The 19,840-nt window shown below is 46.0% G+C and overlaps 2 protein-coding genes across 4 annotated transcripts in view; both read right to left on the bottom strand.

Annotated features, from left to right (window-relative positions):
- The window catches only part of Nca (neurocalcin homolog), a 100,527-nt gene that overhangs the window by 18,573 nt on the left and 62,114 nt on the right, over positions 1 to 19,840 (bottom strand). Inside the window, exon 2 of the mRNA XM_050175788.3 lies at positions 2,718 to 3,253. Coding sequence (XP_050031745.1) covers positions 2,718 to 3,095 — 378 coding nt within the window. The 5' untranslated portion in view covers positions 3,096 to 3,253. The remainder of the gene's footprint in view (positions 1 to 2,717; positions 3,254 to 19,840) is intronic.
- Positions 6,830 to 19,840, bottom strand: part of LOC126527949 (neuronal calcium sensor 2) — a 72,078-nt gene continuing 59,067 nt past the window's right edge. For 2 of the 3 annotated variants that reach the window (XM_055069047.2, XM_050175786.3), the window contains exons 2-4: positions 12,509 to 12,644; positions 10,520 to 10,792; positions 6,830 to 7,228 (exon numbers count right to left, since the gene is read on the bottom strand). In XM_055069047.2, the coding sequence (XP_054925022.1) occupies positions 7,031 to 7,228; positions 10,520 to 10,792; positions 12,509 to 12,622 (585 nt within the window). In that variant the 5' untranslated portion in view covers positions 12,623 to 12,644 and the 3' untranslated portion in view covers positions 6,830 to 7,030. Of the gene's footprint in view, positions 7,229 to 10,519; positions 10,793 to 12,508; positions 12,645 to 16,003; positions 16,092 to 19,840 lie in introns of those variants that run through there. The other variant, XM_050175787.3, reaches the window with a different exon arrangement.

The following is a 19,840-nucleotide window of genomic DNA, read 5'->3' as shown; positions in this document are numbered from 1 at the left end:
CTCATTTCCTGACATGATAATAGTGTGTGTAATAGTGTTTTACTAGTACAGTTGCTAAAAAATGTGATCGTTGCTTTTCTGCATTTCTTTTTTTTTTTTTTATTCTTTTGCTCTGTTCACAAGGCATAGAGGTTTGCTTCGTAGTACTCTTGTGGTGTTTTGTGATTGTGTGACTGATTGTTGCATCTGCGCTTCTGTGGGGCACCTTGAAACCCCCTCCCAATATTAGCAAGTAAAGGGCTTACAGTACTTGTACTAAAAGGATAATCTGCTATGGAGAAAAACAGAAGTGAAAGCTAGTCTTAGGAGACATTGTGAGTGCCAGCAGATCTAATATTACAATTTATGAAGACACTATGCCACGAAACGCTAGCTCTGCCAGAAGTTTGACAGATGTCTAACATCTTGCAGCACATTGAGAATACGCCTCTGTGCCACATCTTCGAAGCCTGCCACTCAAGGCACGCTACATGCCTTTGGTAACATGTGAAAATGGCTCTTGAAAAGTCTGTTGCCTGTTCGAAAAAATGTCGTGAAAGAAAGGCTTCAATCGAGTTGAACCTTGATTTAACGGACATGAATACAACTAATCACCAGTAATAATGAAGGACATCAAAAATGTTTTTGAGTAATACTGTCGTTTAAAAAATATATGCTTATAATGATTACTGTTATAACAAAGGTATTTTAGTGATGAATGCAACTACAGTTAACGAGGTGCAGCTGTGCTATGAACAACTGCACCAGGAATTTTGCGTTTGCTTATTTCCCCCTTATTCTTTTACAGATGCACAATAGACAAAAATGTTACTGCAAAAAAGTAATTCAGATTTAGACCAGAAAGGGTAAAAAAAGTATGCTAAACAAAAGTAAGAGGCTAAGAAAGAGAGACGGATTTATGCTGAATAACATCTCTCGGCTAGTGTTCTGCACCTAGGGTCAACTTGGTTATGGATAAAGATGCAACTAAAGGCAATGCATTCCCCCTTCACTGATTAAAGCTGCCTAAAAAAGAGCAGAGAGAGAGGCAGGTCCACCACAGGCTGGTGTAGCCAAGGAAACCTATGGCAATGTACAGAAGGCAGTAGATAGCACTTCTATATAAGCACTGCTGTATGCATAATATTACCAGAACACTGCAGACATGCACAACAGTAGCAACATTGATAGAGCAGTGATTTGTTCAACCCACAAAGCATCAGAAAATGTGCTTCTTTCATGCAGTTCTCGCTGAGGAGAATATATATATATATATATATATATATATATATATATATATATATATATATATATATATATATATAATCGTTAAAGAAAAATTCTTCAGGCTACCTTTCAAATGTAAGGATCTTGAGCAATGCTACAAGGTAAACAGAACAAGTATTTCATTTCAACAGTTTCGACCGGCGGACCAATCTTCATCAGGGTTTGCAAGAAAACCCTGGTGCGAACCCTGATGAAGATCATCCGTCCACTGGTTGGAACTGTTGAAATTAAATACTTGCCCTGTTTACCTTGAAGCATCGCTGAAGTTCTAGAAATATATATATGTATATATATATAAAAGATCATGCTGTCACTGACATGGTTACACTGAGCTGAAGGCAGCCAGTCATTGCAATCACAGTTTTGTATGCTTTAGCTCAGCTGAACGACACAAGATGGCACCACTAGCGCTGTTGTTCATGCATGAATTGTGTACAGTGCTCACGGAATGAAATAGGACACGAAGCATTTAGTAGAACCCTACATATGTGCAAAGTACGCGAGAGCACCATGTCATGTCGCTAGGAATTTGGTCACCAAAGGTGAAGAGGACTCCGATGTAAGTGTACGCGCCACAATTACGTCGATGTGACACGAACTGCAGCCGGTTGAAACGAAAGTATGCGCATTACTTAGCCCTAAATTGACGCGTTTCATTCCGTGAGCACTGTACATGTACAGACAAGCTAAAAGTTTCCATAAGCTTTTACGGTGTTCTACAGGGCGTCAGAACACTATATTCAGAGGCAACCTAAGTGTCAAGTGGCAAATACGCAGCAGTGATACTCAAAAAGAATTTTTATAAATGCGCCAACCAATCATGTTAAATTATTGTAATGTCAGGGTATAGGCAAACTTCTTTCAATATTGGCGTCCCTTGGAAGCTATATCTTGGAGTGCAGAGAAGGCACAGAAAGAATATGCAGGGCAATTTTGTGGGTGGAGCTTGTACTGAATTCTTAGGCGGTCACTGAGTAAAGCAGGTACGAAGAGTTGCTCCCACAACTTCACGCATTAAAGGACATAGAAAAATGTTTTTTTTAAGGAGCTCAACATACTACAGTTGCCCACAGAGCAATGCTCCAGACTTAAACGAAGCTAGTCGCCTTGGAAGTTTCAGATTGACATATACGCTTCCTGTAAATGCAAACTGCACTGTCTTTAGACCTGAGGCACTACTACAACAGCCTGTCCTGGTAGTACGGCAGCTCAAACAGGGCACTGTATTCACGCAAAGAGCAAGAAAAAAACCCGTGTAAAACCCATGCAGGTTGCAACCCATGTTGTAATGAGTTTAGTGGAACCCAGGTTTCAAACCGCACGGGAAACACGCACAGGTCGGGTTAGAAACCCACACAGGTTTCTCTCACAGTCCTGCGCTGCATTCAGCTAAACGCTGCTGCCGCTACAATCGATGAACCGCGAAACAGTCCCAGCAGGGCCCCACTGACCGTGACTATCTCGAGCATCTCCTGGCGCGAGATGTAGCCGTTGCCGTCCAAGTCGTACATGCTGAAGGCCCACTTGAGCTTCTGCTCCAGGCGGCCGCGCGACGTCACGCTCAGCGCGCACAGGAACTCGCGGAAGTCGATGGTGCCGTCCCCGTTGGCGTCAAAGGTGCGGAACACATGCTCGGCGAACTTGGACGCATCCCCATAGGGGAAGAAGTTGCCGTAGATCTTCTTGAACTCCTCGATGGAGAGGTGCCCGCTGGGGCAGTCCTTGAGGAAGCCCTTGTACCACTCCTGGATCTCGGCGTCCGAGAACTCGGTGTTCTGCCGGAGGTCCTCCAGGACCTCGGGCTTCAGCTTGCTGTTCTGCTTGCCCATGGCTCTGGTCCGCTGCTACTGCTGATTCCGCCGCCGGCGGTGCGGCACCCGTCGATGTGGCCGAGGCGGTCGGCCGAGCTAGCAGGACACGCAATCCCTTCTTCCGAAGACAGTGGGGGGCAGGGTGTTACTGGGTGGTCAGAGTCTGGACGCTGCCACTGCGTTTAGAGAAAGGCAGAAGAAAAGGATGAGGTTGATTCGCCTACAGGTATTTCCTTCCGGTGGCATTTAATTCAGTCCATTCAAAATGTAGTTTCACCACGTTCCTTGCACCTTTGGAATAATGAAAAGCATATAGCTTCAAAATTAATTAAGCATATTTTTATTCTTCGAGTTTATAGAGTGTGGACACCATATGAGAAGTCTCAACAGGAATGTCGGATGTGAGAATATCAACACTTTCATGTTGGTACCGCACCTAACTACAGGTCCCCAATCAAGCAGAACATCTACATTGAATATCGGCACAACAGTGCAAGAAAACAACAAGGATAGGGTTAAGACAAGGTTGTGTCTTGTCCATACCTTTGTTGTGTAGCACTCACATATAAAACAAGCAGAACTCTATAGTTCCCGTTGTCATTTCTCTCAACAGCAAAACTACTAGTATAGTTGTCTGTACTACTACGGGCGTGTACCAACCTGCTCAGTGTTGAATCCTTATACTTGAGTTAATTTTTTCACGCGTCTCTGCCATGAAGAATACACACCAAGTCGCTCGACCTTCTGTACTTTAACAACTAACATGAAATTTCCAGATGTACTAACGGAAGTACGCAGATGCAGGTGACTAATTCCAGTATTAATTTGTGCCTGAGGTAAATATTTCAGAGAGTCTTGCATGTGCGAAGTACTATGCAATCACATGTGGGCAACTTGTACCCAAAAGGAGGTAGAGCCAAGAAATGAACACCTCAAATCCAGGCCACTGCATCCACCACCTTTGATGTCGGTCTATCTCAAAGTCAGCACCCCGATTATGTCACCAACTGTCAGACTCTACTAGATAAGGCTACTTTGACATGATGCTACATTTCCCCTATCGCATGTAATGCATATATCCATTCTCCTGTACCACTAGCTCTAATAACCAGCCATTTCAGCTCCTCAGAACTTAAGTGCAGTTTGACAGTTCATACTCATCATCCTCATCTTCATCATCAACAACAACCTATTTTAAGTCCACTGCAGGACGAAGGCCTCTCCCTCTGATCCAATTACCCCTGTGCTGTGCACACCAACTCCAACTGCAACTGGGAATTTCTTAATTTCATCACGCCACCTGGTCTTGCCACCTCGACTGCGTTTCCCTTCTCTTGGCACCTATTCTGTAACCCTAACGGTCCATCGGTTATCTAACCTACACATTACATGACCTGCCCAGCTCCATTTCTTTCTTCAACGTCAATTAGAATATCGGCTATGCCCATTTGCTCTCCGATCCACATCGCTCTCTTCCCGTCTCTTAACATTACGCCAATCATTCTTCGTTCCATCACTCTTTCTGCAGTCTTTAACTTGTTTTTGAGCTTCTTTGTCAGCCTCCAAGCTTCTGCCCCAATGTTAACACTGGTAGAATGCATTTATTGTACACCTTTCTTTTTAGTGATAATGGTAAGCTACCAGTAAGGATCTGAGTACGTCTGCTGTATGCACTCCAACCCAATTTTATTCTTCTATAAGTCTCCTTCTCATGATAAGGGTCTCCTGTGAGTAGTTGACCTAGGTAAACATATTCTTTCGCATACTCTAGAGGCTGACTGGCGATCCTGAACTCTTGTTCCCTTGCCAGGCTATCAAACATTATCTTTGGTTATCTATACGCACATGTAGCTATGTAATACAGTCGAGCCTCGATATAGCAAGCACAGATAAAACTAATTCTCGGGCATAATGAAGCAAACCTAAAATATTTCGCACCAATATCAGCATGTAATAAATTTATGCCTATGTTGCCTATGAACCAACAAACATCAGATATAATCAAAGTAGTCTCACGTCTGATGCATGCTTAACAGTTAATTAAAGGAGGTTCAATTTATATTTGTTGGCGAGCGGCTGCATTCCTTTGTTTCACGCACTGAAGCCACTCTTTGGTGTAGTGGATCTTTATATTGATACTCAAGAACCTGCTGCCCCCTACATCTACTCCACCCTTCATAATGCAACAGATACTGAAAGTGGATTTGTGCAATACAAAAACAAGCGCGAACACAAATACAGTAAACACCAGCACATAGTACCACAAAAGAACTCTAGTAGCTTGGAATGAAATTGTGGTCGAAAGAATGAACCTGACTAGAGCACTGCACCACATATTTGCGGAAGTGAGACCACTCACCTCAATGCCATGTGCCAGCAGCTGAAGAAATGTCACCACGAAAAGACTAAATTCTTGTGTCCAAACAAGCATTAATTTCATGCCACCTCATAACAAGTAACCCATTTTACAAAATTTTGGAAAGAACCCATAAGTACAGTCAACCATCTACAGCAGAGAAGCATGGCTCACCACCATGCTAGTTTTTTCACAACACGCCTCACAAAAGCCCACATTGCCATCGATGCTGTCAGCACAGAATACAACAAGGCCCATGCTAAAAGCAGAAAACAAGTGAAATACCACAAGTAGTGTTCAGACCATCCAGAATTACTTTTCCGAACAGTTTCTGGGACGCAACATTGGCTCCAGCCTTGGACATCCCTGGCTGCAGAACTGCCGATAACACAAAGGGTATTCAAACGGGGCAACCTCTACTCAAACAATCCACTTTCCTTGCAAGCATTGCTTAGTTTGTTGCTCGTCAGTTCCCAAGGCATGCTGCCTCGATTTTCCACAGAATGCAGCAACTGGTACTTCCGAATATTCCGACTGCCAGAGAGTACTACAGACACTTGCATTAGTTGCCGCAAAATCCCTTTTCCATACATGCTCCACGTTATGTCACGAGCAACGGTTAATTCACAGCCCCCACTCTACCCTTGAATCGAAGATGGCACATGAGTTTTAAGCCACCTAACCAGAGAAGACTATGAGCAAAACGAGAACAAGGTGAAAGCAGGAGCCAACGTGTCGACAAGTGGACTTTCCTTCAAGGCGGCATATGCTTGGTCCCTGGCCTTTCGCACAGCACTCCTTTATTCTCAATTCGGCACGCTAACACACTTCGCGCGTTGCCACACCCGCCCGCCTTACGCCCTCTCCCCTTTAGAAGAGCCCCACTTATATATACTGTGGCGAGGAAAGCATATGTCACCTTGAAGAAGACAAGTCCACTTGTTGAAACGTTTGCTCCTGCTTTCACCTTGTTCGCGTTTTTCTCATCGTCTTGAATTTCCATCTCCCGCCTTCCTGGTGTTTTCCCTAACCAGAGAAGCATTGGCTTAATATTTTCTTTTTTAGATAAGGTACAATCTTTTGCTTCTCATGCATGAAACAATGGACAAGGAACATTGTTCACACTCTGCCCTTGAATCCAGGGCAGCCCAAAAGTTTCAGACTGCCTCTTCTGAAGAATAGGTACTTGCTATTCTGAAGGCTATATATGAGCTATTCATAAATGTAGGCATAAAACAACCATGGTTCTTCTGAAAAGGTAGCTGAAAATGATCAGCATGTCCTATCCCTCATTAGTGCTCTCCAATACTGCTTTGCTACAAATGCTAAATGAGGACACTTCGACCACTACAGAAGATTCACTACAAAAGAAATAAAGGACAGCGTGAAGACACCATGAAATGCAGGCACAGTTTATTCAAACGTGACGAAGTAGCACAATGCTTGTATACAAAAAGGGCACAAACAAAAAAACAAATGCTGTTAAATTACAACAAAAATGGAACAAGATGCTTTTCTAGGGAAAGAATTTGGAGGAAGTGCTGGAAGAAAAAAAGACATGGTCGAACGCAAAAGCACAGGCCATGAAAGTTTGGGGCTATCTCAGCTGCAAGGATGTGTTTGCGGTCAGGAGCCCCGCCAGCTTCCGATCCTGCAAGCAGCCATCGAGGAATTCTCGCATCGTCAGCTTGCCGTCGCCATCGGTGTCCATTTTGGAAAAGACCGCTCCTGTGCGCTCTTCCGGCGTGTCCTCATCGGAAGTGGCGGCGCCGGGCCCCAGCATTTCATACAGGGCCTGCGAAAAAGAAGTTGTGGTGCATGAATAACTGTTGCAGTTATATACTTATGACCCCTACTTATATACTAAGTGCTTATATAATACTTACTTATATAAGTACTTATACTTTAAGTACTTATGTAATAAGTACTTATATACTTATACTTATGACCCCTGCACTTGGACAATAATGCCTGCAAGAAGCTTGAGAAGGGGCCATGCAATGCTTCCGAGAAAGCTCTTGAGGCAGCAAGAATAACGGCATCACGATGCGGTGGTTTCGTGTATTCGTGCAATGGACGTGACATCAATGAATGGCACACCATGATGATTGGTTGAAAGTGTAACCTTCAATTTACCTTCGCGGCGATATCGCGGCTATTGCACGGAAAAGCTACGGCACTACATTTCACAACCGTTTTGGGTATCGCAGATCCACGGGCGAGGTGTTGCAGCTATGGGAACAACACATCCACGTGCCAAGCGCTCGGTGCACCAACGACTGCCTCGTGGAAGCTCTTGCAACTTTAGTAGCGATGCCATGACCTCCGAGGTTGAAGTGCGCGCTGCTCAATGGTGCAGGCCATGGAAACACCGTCAAGAGGCTGAGCAGGTTTGAAAACAATGGCATGTAGACTTACACTAATGCCACGCTCCAATTGGCAACACCCCAAGATGTCATGGGAGAGTGAAATGTGGCACCTAGAGCATAGAAAGTTCGAGTCTAGGGTAACTCTTGTTATGTTTGCACATTAATATTTCTGGCCGATCACTGGAGTTGTGTGCATTAATTTTAATTCCTTTAGCTTTCTGCTCTAACACGCCGACGATAGATTTAGAGCAGATACGGTGGCTTAAAAAAAATGTTCCAGGAGCCCTTTAAATCCTGAACTGCCAGCAAACTGAGACATGTTTAATGTCGGGCTTCGTGGCTATGACCAGCGTATATGTTTTAAAGGCAACACAGAGCAAGGCCTCATTCACATAGCCTTCATCTGCCATGACGAATCCCTGTGAAAGTACCGGTTTCTGACAGGGGAGAAGAGTGTTTCCTCGCCAGTTTATTGCTAGAAGACTTAGGCACACAAATACCTGAGTGATAGACGACACTGGATGGAGCAACTGACACTGGCAGGGAAGCGGTTCTACGAATTGCAAAAAGAGGAGAGAGAGAGGTTTAAGGAAGGGATGTTAACAAGGCAAGACTCTGGCTGGCTACCCTACAACAGGGGAAGGGAACAGGGGAATAGGAAGGTAAGGAAGAAACAAAAGACGTGATTGTATGCATCCGCATGCGTGGACGGTGCCATGAAAGGAGGAAAGGTTCAAAGATGGAATAACGGTGGCGGGCTCCATTTACTGCAAGAGGATTTCAGCTCCTAGAATATTGCCAAGTTGCTCATGCATGGTACTGTTCTTGAATTGTCACAATTTCTAATGCATGCCAGTACTCGAGCCATCCTTAATCCAAGAAAACGGTAATTTGACGCACATTGCAGCACTTATGAGCTCATCCATATGGCAGTTCTGGATTTGAAGGGCTCCTGGAACACTTTTTTTTAAGCCCCCATATCTGCTCTAGATCTACCGTCAGCATGTTAGAGCAGAGAACGATGAAAAGCTTCAGAAAGTCTGGTCTGCAACATACACATTCAGATTGACCATCTCTGCTACAACAGCAGCAGCCTAACAGTTATCACCCCGCCCCACCCCCCCCCATTGCCAAGCCACATTGACCAGCTTCAACTATGCTTATTTATCAATGTTCCTCACTCACCTCACACCTCAACCATGTAAGAAAATGCTGCACAAATTAGCCCACTCTAGTCAGCCTATAAGTAAGCTTTCTTTAATGAATATATAAAATATTCCATTCACACTGGGCTACATAATATTACCTTACTCGCCTGCATGATAATGCCGAAATCTAAACTTGGGTTTTGCCAGTGAAGGCCTTTGATGATTTGTTGCAAGTCATTTAAAGCATTGCCATGATGTTCCCCGTAGATATACATACCTAATCTTTCAGAGTATAACAAATACTTCTAAGCATTCAGAGAAAAGCATTGGAGAGATTGCATCCCCATGTCCGACACCTTTCTTAATTGGTATTTTTCCACATTTCTTGTGAAGAATTACAGTAGCCGTGGAATGCCTGTTGATACTTTCCAAGTTATTCCTGAATGCTTCCTCCACTCCTTGATTCCGCAATGGCTCTATAATTGCTGGTATTTACTGAATCAAATGCCATTTCATAATCTATGAGGGCCATCTTGGGAGATCAGTAACAGCTGGAGACTGGAACTTTAGGTGAAATGCCTTTATCATGCCTATTAAACATAAGCATGAACCATAAGTCTAGAAAATGCCTTTTTTCGTGTTTTGTTCTAGCCTTACTTTGTTTATAATGTTATCACATGCCGGGTAACTTGGGATTAATTTTGACCACCTGGGATTCTTTAACGTGCACCCGATGCACGGTACACAGGAGTTTTTGCACTTCACTCCCGTGAAAATGCGGCCGCTGCAGCCGTGATTTGATCCTGCGACCTTGTGCTTAGCCACGCAACACCAAAGGCACCAAGCAACCACAGCAGGTTCTCGGATGTTGTGAAAAGATTTACAAAACTGAAGTGTAGGGGCTGCGTTCCTGAAAAAAAATTGGAATGTGTCCTCAGATGCGCAGACTTATTAAATGAGTCTGCACATGCCTAAAAGAAAATATATGGAACCTATATTTAGCGTTTTTTTGGTGCCTGCTATAGGTGCCTAGAAAAGGATTTCATGGTGCCCGGGCATCTAGGCTCTCCATAGTGCACATTCACATCAGCGAATCGCATGGGGCTGTGCGACCAAGTTGATTATAAAGCAACTGCCGCAAATGGTTGCTTCGGCAGTTAAGCTACCATTTTGGGACAGTTACGAGATGCTCCATACTACAAATCGGCAACTAAAGTTGCAAGGCTGCAGAACAAATCAGCAGCATAGAAGCAGGACATCAGAACATGCTGGAAGTTACTTTACAGGGCAGTAATGGTGCAAGCAGACGTAAACAGCACTAAACAGCACTTAGTGTGGCAGCAGGAATGGCCCCGTTTTCCACCGGGAACCTCGGTCGCCACGAGTTGCACCTTGGTTACCAGTCATGGCAAATTGTGCAACTTCTGCCAATCACCAGTGATAATGCACGACCATAACTTCGCAGGCTTCTCAATTGCCCGAATGTTTCCCCTCACGATTCTCGCAATTGTACTGTCCTTAAAGCCAATCTCATTAAAGCCAGGGGAATGAACTGGCGAGGCCCCTCACCTGGACTATCTTGACCATCTCTGCTTGGTCAATCTTGCCGTCGCCATTGATGTCGTACATGCGAAAGGCCCACTTGAGCCTCTCTTCCGAACTCTGGCTGCCCGTCACTCCGATGGCCAACAGGAACTCCTTGAAGTCAATGTGGCCGTTGTTGTCCGCATCGAATGTGCGGAATACGTGGTCACAGAACTTCTCGGGGTTGCCCGTTGTGAAGAACATGCGGTATATCTCCAGGAACTTGGCGCGAGAGAGCTTGCCCGTCGGACAGTCTTGCTGCTCCCCAGAAACAATGTGAAAGCGAGAGAGAGAGAGAAAGGAAGGAAGTAAAGTAATTATAGTGATGCCAAGCACATGAAAATATCCAGCTTTAATGCAGGTGCCATGTTCACAGAAAAAAATTCACTATGAGCCCATGAATTGTGAAATGTGCTCGTAGACTTTGCAAAAGTTGGTTGAAAGTTGTGCTCAATGCTTTATACGAGATTAACTCAAAAATAACATAGAGTTTACAAACTGCACCTGCATTAGATTTACAAACCATTTAAATGCATAATGTACAAACAGGACTTCTGAAAAATTGCAAAACTTTCACAGACATTGTAAACATTTGCTGTAAGTTATAAACAAATACAGCCAATCCCGGATATACCAAATTCGAATATATCAAAGTACTGTCTATATCAAACAATTGTAAAATCCCCTTGAAAGTCCCATGCAAAGTATGGCTATACATTGAACTCCCGTTTACTGCTATATTCGATTTATCGAAGGCTGTGCCAAGCTGCGCCCCTGCAAATGCGCTTCCAACAAAGACGCAATCGCCGACTTGTGTCGTCGGAAACTAACGCCGACAAATTTGAAATGGCACTTTCTTGGCAGACGCTGCCAAACAAGGGATTAAATCTGAAGGCCGGTACATGTCACGAAGGTAAAATGAGCAGGACGCTCTCAGTTTTGCTCGCTGCAAGCATGGGCGGCTCATGCAAACTGCAGCCATTAGTTATCACTATAACAGCATTTTAGGATTTCGCGAGCAGCCAAAAAAAAAAATGTTTTTACAGATTTTTACATTACAGTTTGATTTTAACAAAATCACCACACACTACATCTGCACTTGGTGGTATGGAAGCTTCCTTCCAAAAAGACAAAATTGTATGCAGCTAGTCATTAATGCCCAGTTTGCACCCTTGAAACGCTTCAGTATTCTCAGCTACAATGAAATTCATTTTCCCAAGACTATGCAGCAGGTATTGCGATCTATGACATGTAATATGTCATATGACGTAAGTCCTATGTCAATATTACTACTTTCAAGCTCAGCACTACATGCAAACGTCCAGCAATGCCTTTACACTATATTGTCTAGAGTAGGAATGTGCAAACTGAATTGTGAGTTCAATGTGATTTGGGAAGTATACTTTTGAATCAAATATCGAGTAGTTGCTCGCAGCCACTTCTCCGTACAACTCATACGCATAGGAACTACTGCATACTCAAATGAAAGCAAAATTTAGTTCAGTATAACTCAAACTAAATATCGAAGATACAAATATACAAAGTAAAACAATGCACAAATTAAACAAGTTAACAAACGATTACGGACAGTGCAACACGGACAGTGCCACACGCACACTACAGCACATGGAGGAAGCTACGGCAGCTAGGCTCGAAGCACATAGAGGCGGCCATTTTGAAATGCCGATGGCGGTATGGCAATGCAGATTTAGGGCCGTACTCTATTGTTACGCACACGCAATTGTTGGACCCATTTTATCAGAGAAAAAGCGCGCGTTAGATTCGAGTAAATAGGGTATTGGATTAGCACAGTATTCCTGTTGCAGGAACTCCTGGGCATTGTTGCTACACATGTAAGAATGGAAGACCGGGACATCTTTTCAGGCTTAGCAAACATCTTAAATGTTTAAGTAAACAATGTTTAATTGGCATCCCTTTGAAACCAGTTACCACACGTAGAAAAAGAATGTTTACCTTGAATCCTGCGTACCAATCCCGTATCGTGGCATCATCGTAGTCTGTGTGCTTCTTGAGGAACTCAAGATCTTCGTTGGTCAACTCCACAGCCTTTGTGTTTGAGCAGCCCATGCTGAGTCACTCATGAGAGGCCCTGCAACCATTAAACACTCGCATCAGCAACGTAACAATACCGAAGTAGTAATATCAACATGCAACTATATGAAATACTGACAGCTTATTGGGGACAGCAATAAAAGTAAAGTCGACATCAATATAGATTTTAGGAATGAGCTGACAGACCAACAAATTAGGAGTACATGATGAAAGGACTGACACTGCATCTACCACAGCTGCTTTGGGCATCACAGAAAGGTGGCTACGATTACTGGCAATCATAGCACCGAAGCCTATACAAGTACATACAATAAGTACAGCCCACGACTATAACGGTGCACCAACGAACATATATGACACGGCCTGTTGCACTAGTCACGAAGATATGAAAAGGAATATGAAAACATCCGTGCGTCCACATGCTATATAGCTGAGCAACTAATGAGGTACAGCACTAAGGAGTCAAATTTGATTGATTATCCATTTACATGTAAATGAACTTTTTTTATCACCACGTCCCATGGTCATCTCTAAACCATTACAATCTCTGACCCTTGCGAGGAGACGCACACTGCATTATGATAGTACGTTTGCCCCCCATCTATGCCTTTTATTGCATAGTCACCGTGGTCGGTTCCCCGGAAGCTTTGCATCGACTTTGCAAAAACCAGTGGCTGTCCCGTTCAAGGCCAACTGCAACTTATTCAAATTAAAATTCTTGAACTGTATACCAAAAACCACAATCTTGATTATGAGGCATGCTATAGTGAGAGGACCCCGCAATAATTTTGACCATCCGGGGTTCTTCAACGTGCATTTGAATTTGCAGACAGGCATTTTTGCATTACACCTCATCGAAATGCAGCCGGGAGTCGAACCCGCAACCAACTGCAACAAAATTTGGGCCAAGTAAAAGAATGTAACTTCAGATAGGGTATACATATACAACAGCCTTCATGAGAGATTTTATACTTCAAATACGAGTGGATGAGTCATTGAAAGCTCGCAAGGAAACATTTTTGATACCAAAATTGAAAAATAAAGAACAAAGAAAGGGAAAATTTGGAGGACGTTTAAGGTTCGCCTTTAAGAGTGGAACACGATAGCATTCAAAGATCTGACTGCTCCTCATGCTTCCCGGCAACTGCAGCATATGTAACCATACTGTTTATCGGGAAACGCTTGAGGCGAACGCTATGCACGAAGGCGGGCTTTCTACTAGAAACGTGGCCTCTTGCATGGGCCTTGATGCGGCAGATGCGAGTGCCATCTGGAAGTGTTTCAAGGAAACTGGCGCATTGCTCCATGGACTCATATTAGAGAGCTTTAGGGGACGCAAGCAACTAGCCTACGCAAGCACTAGGGGCCACAGTACTGTGGATGCGCAGACCTCTGTCTGGGTGTGCGTATGCTCAGTACCGTTGCCTCGAGTTCTTGCGTCCCCTAATCTAAATCTATTCACGCGCCGATGTGCGCAAATGGCGGACGCCATTTGAAGGGACTAAACGCGGTTAAAGGGGTTCGAGCTTTTGCGTAACAGAATTCAAATTGAAACGTATAGTCAAATTACAAACCGACGCTATCCCATCCGTAGGTTGTGTGTAGGTCGTGCTTTACGATTTTTCTGTGTATTTTAGCTTAAGAAATACAATTAGTTCAATAACTTCCTCGCACCACATGGAGGGCATGGGTGGTACGAAAATCTTTTTGCCTAAACGACATCAGACTTAGGACGCCGACACCGTATTTTTTTTTGCGACATGGGGAGCCGCTGGTTGGAAGCGCCGCGTGGCCAATACCGCGCGGCTCCTCGGCATGGCCCTTGGGGAACGGGCAGCACGCTGAGAAAATCTCTCAGACAACACACACGCGGGATTACGTACGTCATGTCCGCTAACTACGATATGCACACGCCGTCTGCTTAGGTGTTAATTAAATTTTGTGCAAATCCACCACTCCTCGTCATAACGAATTCAGCCCAATTGACATTTCTTTGCAGTTGGCCAGGGTGAGCCAAGCTTGCACAGACAAGCGAAACAAAAAACTCAGTGCCCTTGCACTCTGAAGAAGGATGCCCAGCGAAGCTGTGTATGTGGGCCTCCTAATGGCGAACTGCACCTCCGCGTTGGGTCGGCCCGGCATCGCGCTATCTTCGGGATCGGCCCAGATACGGGCATTGCTTAAAACGCCTGGTTCACTTCCGCCGCGGGTCGGCGCGGTATTTCACCATCTTCAGGTTCGGCCCGCGTATGGGGAGTGCTTAATGCCTGCAACATCTCTGCCGCGGGTCGGCTCGGCATTGCACCATCTTCGGGACTTTTTTCTTACACGCGGACACGATAGTGGGGCAAGTAGCCCTTAACAGCTCCGCTGTAGAAGGAACGCGCATCCGTCGCTGCCCTCTCGTTGCGACAACGCTGCACCGCCTTGCCTCGCACAGCGTGCCGGTGCATGAGCGTAGTACACGTACGTTAAAAACAGGACCGGGGTGGCAGGCTGCGCGCCGCCTTCTGGTATACACGCACGTCGAACGAGTTTTTCGGCAACACATTAGCCCGCAAAACGCTCCCCGACGGTCTCGGAAAACGTCGGAGATCCGAAAGAACGCGACGATTTCGCGACACGAGAAGACCGGCCAGGACAGGACGACTTTCGCCCAGTACAGGTGAGCTGAAAGATGTCTCCATCCAGTCGAGTTGGACCTTTACACGCGATCGAGCGCTGTCCCTGAATAGACGTTGATGTAATAACCCCCCCCCCCCCGGGTGGTTGGGCGTAGCCGACCTGGCGTAGCCAATCAGAGGTGACAAGGTGGCTAAATTTGACAGCTGTGCCCAGTTTGATATATACCACCGCCAAATGGCCAAAATTGACGGGCCGATCAGCTGCAAGCCGAGGACGAAGACTTCGCCGCTTCCGGCCGATGCGCGCAGAAAAAAAACAAAGCTGAGGTCGCGTACGCTCGACTCAATTTCGGGTGATAATTTTGCGTTCGCGTGACGTAACGTCCATGCGACGCCTCACTCACTGCACAGCGACCGGGACCTGACCCCGTGGCTCATGCCATAGCCACGAAAGCCATAGCGGATCAACGAAGGCGGCAGACGTATGTATTCTCGGAGGATCACTTTTCGACGATACCGTCGCCTTCGCGTGACGCAGTGCTTCAAACCAGCCAATCGGCTCATCCGGTTTTGCTCAATTTCAGCCAATGAGCGCTGGCTGGTTGAGCACTTCGTCACGAGCAGGCGATAGTCGTAGGGGTCGCGGATACGTCCTCAGTATACTGTAAGCTAGCTGCACGGCCACCGCCTGGTCACCAAAAGACGTCTGCATCAATCTTCAGTCTTTCGGGCGACTCATTCCGCGTTCCAGTAAAAGGGGGTATATACTCACAGTATACGCTCTGCTGTACAGCGCGAAACCTCGCCAGCGAATGAGACGACAATGCGCGCCGGACAACTATTAACGGAGAGGCGCGCGCCGGATAAACCTCCTGGCGGCACGTCACGCAAAAGTCAATGCGAGGCTTAGCGCCAGCGCGCACTGCAGGGTGTGTGTGTGCATTCAACGCATACTGCCATTGTTCGGGACAATGCGTCACTTGCCGCAGGCCGATCACACGACGATCAGAGACGAGTCAGCTACATCGACAGTCGAGAAATCCATAAGCAGATAGCGCTCGCTGCACAAGTTGTCGAACTACGCACCAGGCGTAAAAAGCTACATCAATTCCGTCAAGAGTTCCGCTCTGTTGACGCAGGTGCGAAAAAAAAAAAACACGTGTGGTAGGTGTCGTTACATCCGTAGCAACCGTTCCTGCATGGCTTCCTCGCCGCACATGAACAGCGGCAAATAACCCTGATGTCATGCACTAGTTCCGTGCAGTAACGCGATAAACGCTATACGCGTCAGGCCGCACATTCACTGCTGTCGTCAGGGCTAGGCAAACAATAGATGTAAAGAACGCGTGGCATTCAATTAGAGGGCATAAAAAAGGTCGGCGAATGACCGCGCAAATTATCGACCTCACTTCCAGTATTTAAACGTTACGGAAACTGGTTAGGTCGAGTGACAAAGTGACCTTCGATGACGACCCACTGCGGGCGTCACCCGAGGTACGTTCCTTTCGTGAACAAAAAAAATGAAACTTTGCAAGGTTCTCAACCGGAGCGAATATTCGTGAACGTTCTCGCCCAGGATGTTTAAAAGGAAGGTAGAGACGTATGGTTGGCGAAATTTGGGAAACAGCAAGTACAATCAATTTCGAGCTGATTCTATCATCATCATCACCCTATTCATGTCCACTGCAGGACGAAGGCCTCTCCCTGCGATCTCAAATTACCCCTGTCCTGCGCCAACCGACTCTATATTATATACTAGCTGCAAAATAAAGCGCGCTTCCTATTCCGGCGCAATAACGGGCGCATTTCAGTTAAAAAAGGGCGTTTAAGTTCCACCCAAAACGCAGACACACAGCGCAGACACAAGTGGATCCTTACGAAGTGTGAGAAAAACCTAACTATACAAAAATCGCTGAAGCCGCAAGGAACTCCGATAGAGTGAACAGAAAGGTTCCCTTGAGTACCCAAAGCCGTTTGCGTAGGTAACTCTGGGAATTCGGCCCGTCACCCCAACCCTACAGCTTACACTGAACGTCACTCTGCAGCCACATGCATGGTCACGCAATCAAATCGGAAAATGTAAGCTATACGTACGTACCGCTTTGATGAAAATTTATGAATGGCCTATCAGAAACCAACCACTTTACTAAAGCCTTCTCTTTCTATCTCTCTCTCTCACATCAGCTCTCTGCAGACTACAGCACAGGCTAAACGCGTTTTGATCTCCTCGCAGACCACGCCGTTCTAGATGTAAACCCACTAAGAGTTCGCATTTTTCTTTTTTCGCCTCTACGTGAAGTATGGACAACGAGAGAGTAAAATAAAGCGAGAGGAGACGCTTCGTCGATTTCGACGCTTCGAATTTGGCGCAGCCGCTTCGCCATACTTCACATACAAAGGCGAACGAGCAATTCGCCACGTGTACGCGCCTGTATACAGCTTTTCCGGCATTGCAAAAAGGTTTCCTTCCATAGTTCCCATCGCCCCCCCCGTCCCCAACCCACCCACCCACCCACTGATCGAAATCTTCGACCCTCGGTCACGAGGCCGGTGCGATCGCGGAGGCAGCGACAGATAGAGAGTGTCTCGACAAGGGCGTGGCCGGCGTACACCCGAGTGAGTGACGAGAGAAATCGAAGGGCGCGCGCTCGGGCTTCCGACGACGGCCGAACACGACACGGAGGGACGACATGGTGCATACACGTGCGCGTACGCTCACCCCGTATGGCACGTGTCGACAGTCACGCGATAGGAGGTTCCCCCGTATAAACAATACGCACATATATGCGGCAGCAGTTTTCAGGAGCGTTCGCAATGCGCGACGTCAGGAAGATGTGGAGGCGTTGCCGTCAGTCTCCGCACTCTCCTCCTCGCCAGAGGCAGTTTTCTTTTTTTTTTAATTCTGGGGCTTTTTACGAGCCAGCCCCGCGACCTGGTTACGAGGCACGTCGCTAGTGGGAGCACTCCGGATTAGTGTTGACCGCCCCGAGTGGTTCTTTTGAAGGTATATACGCTAAACAAAAGACTGAAAACAGTTTAGACGGATATGTGTGCGTTGAAAAAAACAAATACTAGTACATTTCGAAATACGCCGACTAGTAAAGAGAAAAATGAAGATCGAAGTTGCCGTTCATTTTCGCGCCAATCCTCCCCTGCCGGTACGCCACTGACATAACGCATTTCAAAATATTTCTTTTTTGTTTTTTTTGTAGTTAGGCCGCGCTGGCACAGCAAAAGTTCCCGACACCCGCTATGTTCAATCTTTGGCTTCATTAAAACGTTGTGTAGTCGGTCCCAACCGCTAATTAGGAACTAACTAGGCCCTGGAAGTCGCCGTCAAAATACATGACGTAACAGCGCGCACTGATGCGGTAACTTCAAGGAGGCGTCGTCACGGGTCTTGCGTGTTATTGCACTTCCTTCCTGGCTTATAACCAAGCGCCTTATATCGTGGCAAGAGTGGTGCTTTTGATATTGCAGGAGTGGTAATTTACTGACAGAGAACAAAAACACTTTCTCTTTATTGTCCCTTTAACGAGCGCCCAATGCATGCAACACGAGCGTTTCCGCACCCCTCTCTCTCTCTCTCTCTCTCTCTCTCTCTCTCTCTCTCTCTCTCTCTCTCTCTCTCTCTCTCCTTCCCTCCATCCCTCCCCATCGGAATGCGCCCGCCGCGGCCGGGAGGCGAACCCTCGACCTCGAGCTTAGCAGGGCAACGTCATAGCCACTGGGATACCGCGGTCGGTGCCGCACCGTGCGGCTCACAGCCATGGCAAGTGGATGTAGCACATCCTATTTACCAGCGCGTGCGTTACGTATACGGTACGTGAGCTCTTTTTTTTTTTTTCGGTGAAGGCGCAATTGATTAATAAACCCTCACACGCTATACTTGAAGTCGTCAGGGCTGCCTGGTTGGCTGTGTGATAATCTGAGCGAAAAGAAACCCAGGGTACTCGCCTTATTAGTCACTATCACAGAAAAAGTACAGCGCAGTAACCGTCTCCTCAACCGCGCCGCACAAGGGAACGGGGATTGGAAAGAGGAGAGAGAAGGTGAGGAGCCCACAGAGAAAGAGAAAACGCGGACCCACGTTTTAGTCCGAAACAGGTGGATGACAGCGTAGGCTCACTATTTCGATAAGTATGGCTTAACCACACGTTTGAGACGGCAGCTCCCAATTTATTATTATGATCATTATTATCACCATTATTATTATTATTATTATTATTATTATTATTATTATTATTATTATTATTATTATTATTATTATTGTACGATAGGCACTAAAAGCACGGCAATTCATATCCAGACAGGGTCGAAAATTTCGCAATTACGGAATATCGAACTGTTCGAATCGTGTGCGTCTACATAAACAAAGGATAATCGACCCGATTCCGAATGTTCGCACGACGACGTCACTACCTAACCAAAGCTGACCACTCTCCAGACTGCTCAAGGTCGGTGCAGGGGGGGTCACGAGTTACACGCGACTATTCCAAACACGGCTGCCCGTGAGATAAGAGGGGGGGGATGCAAGACAGCTTCAGATTCACCAGGGCAACACAACGTGGTTACCAGATCACGCGAATGGGTCTTTATCTCTCACTCT

This window comes from Dermacentor andersoni, chromosome 9 (assembly GCF_023375885.2).
Source record: "Dermacentor andersoni chromosome 9, qqDerAnde1_hic_scaffold, whole genome shotgun sequence".
NCBI lineage: Eukaryota > Metazoa > Arthropoda > Arachnida > Ixodida > Ixodidae > Dermacentor > Dermacentor andersoni.
Note: the sequence above shows the minus strand (reverse complement) of the source record. Positions and strands in the feature narration are given on the sequence as shown.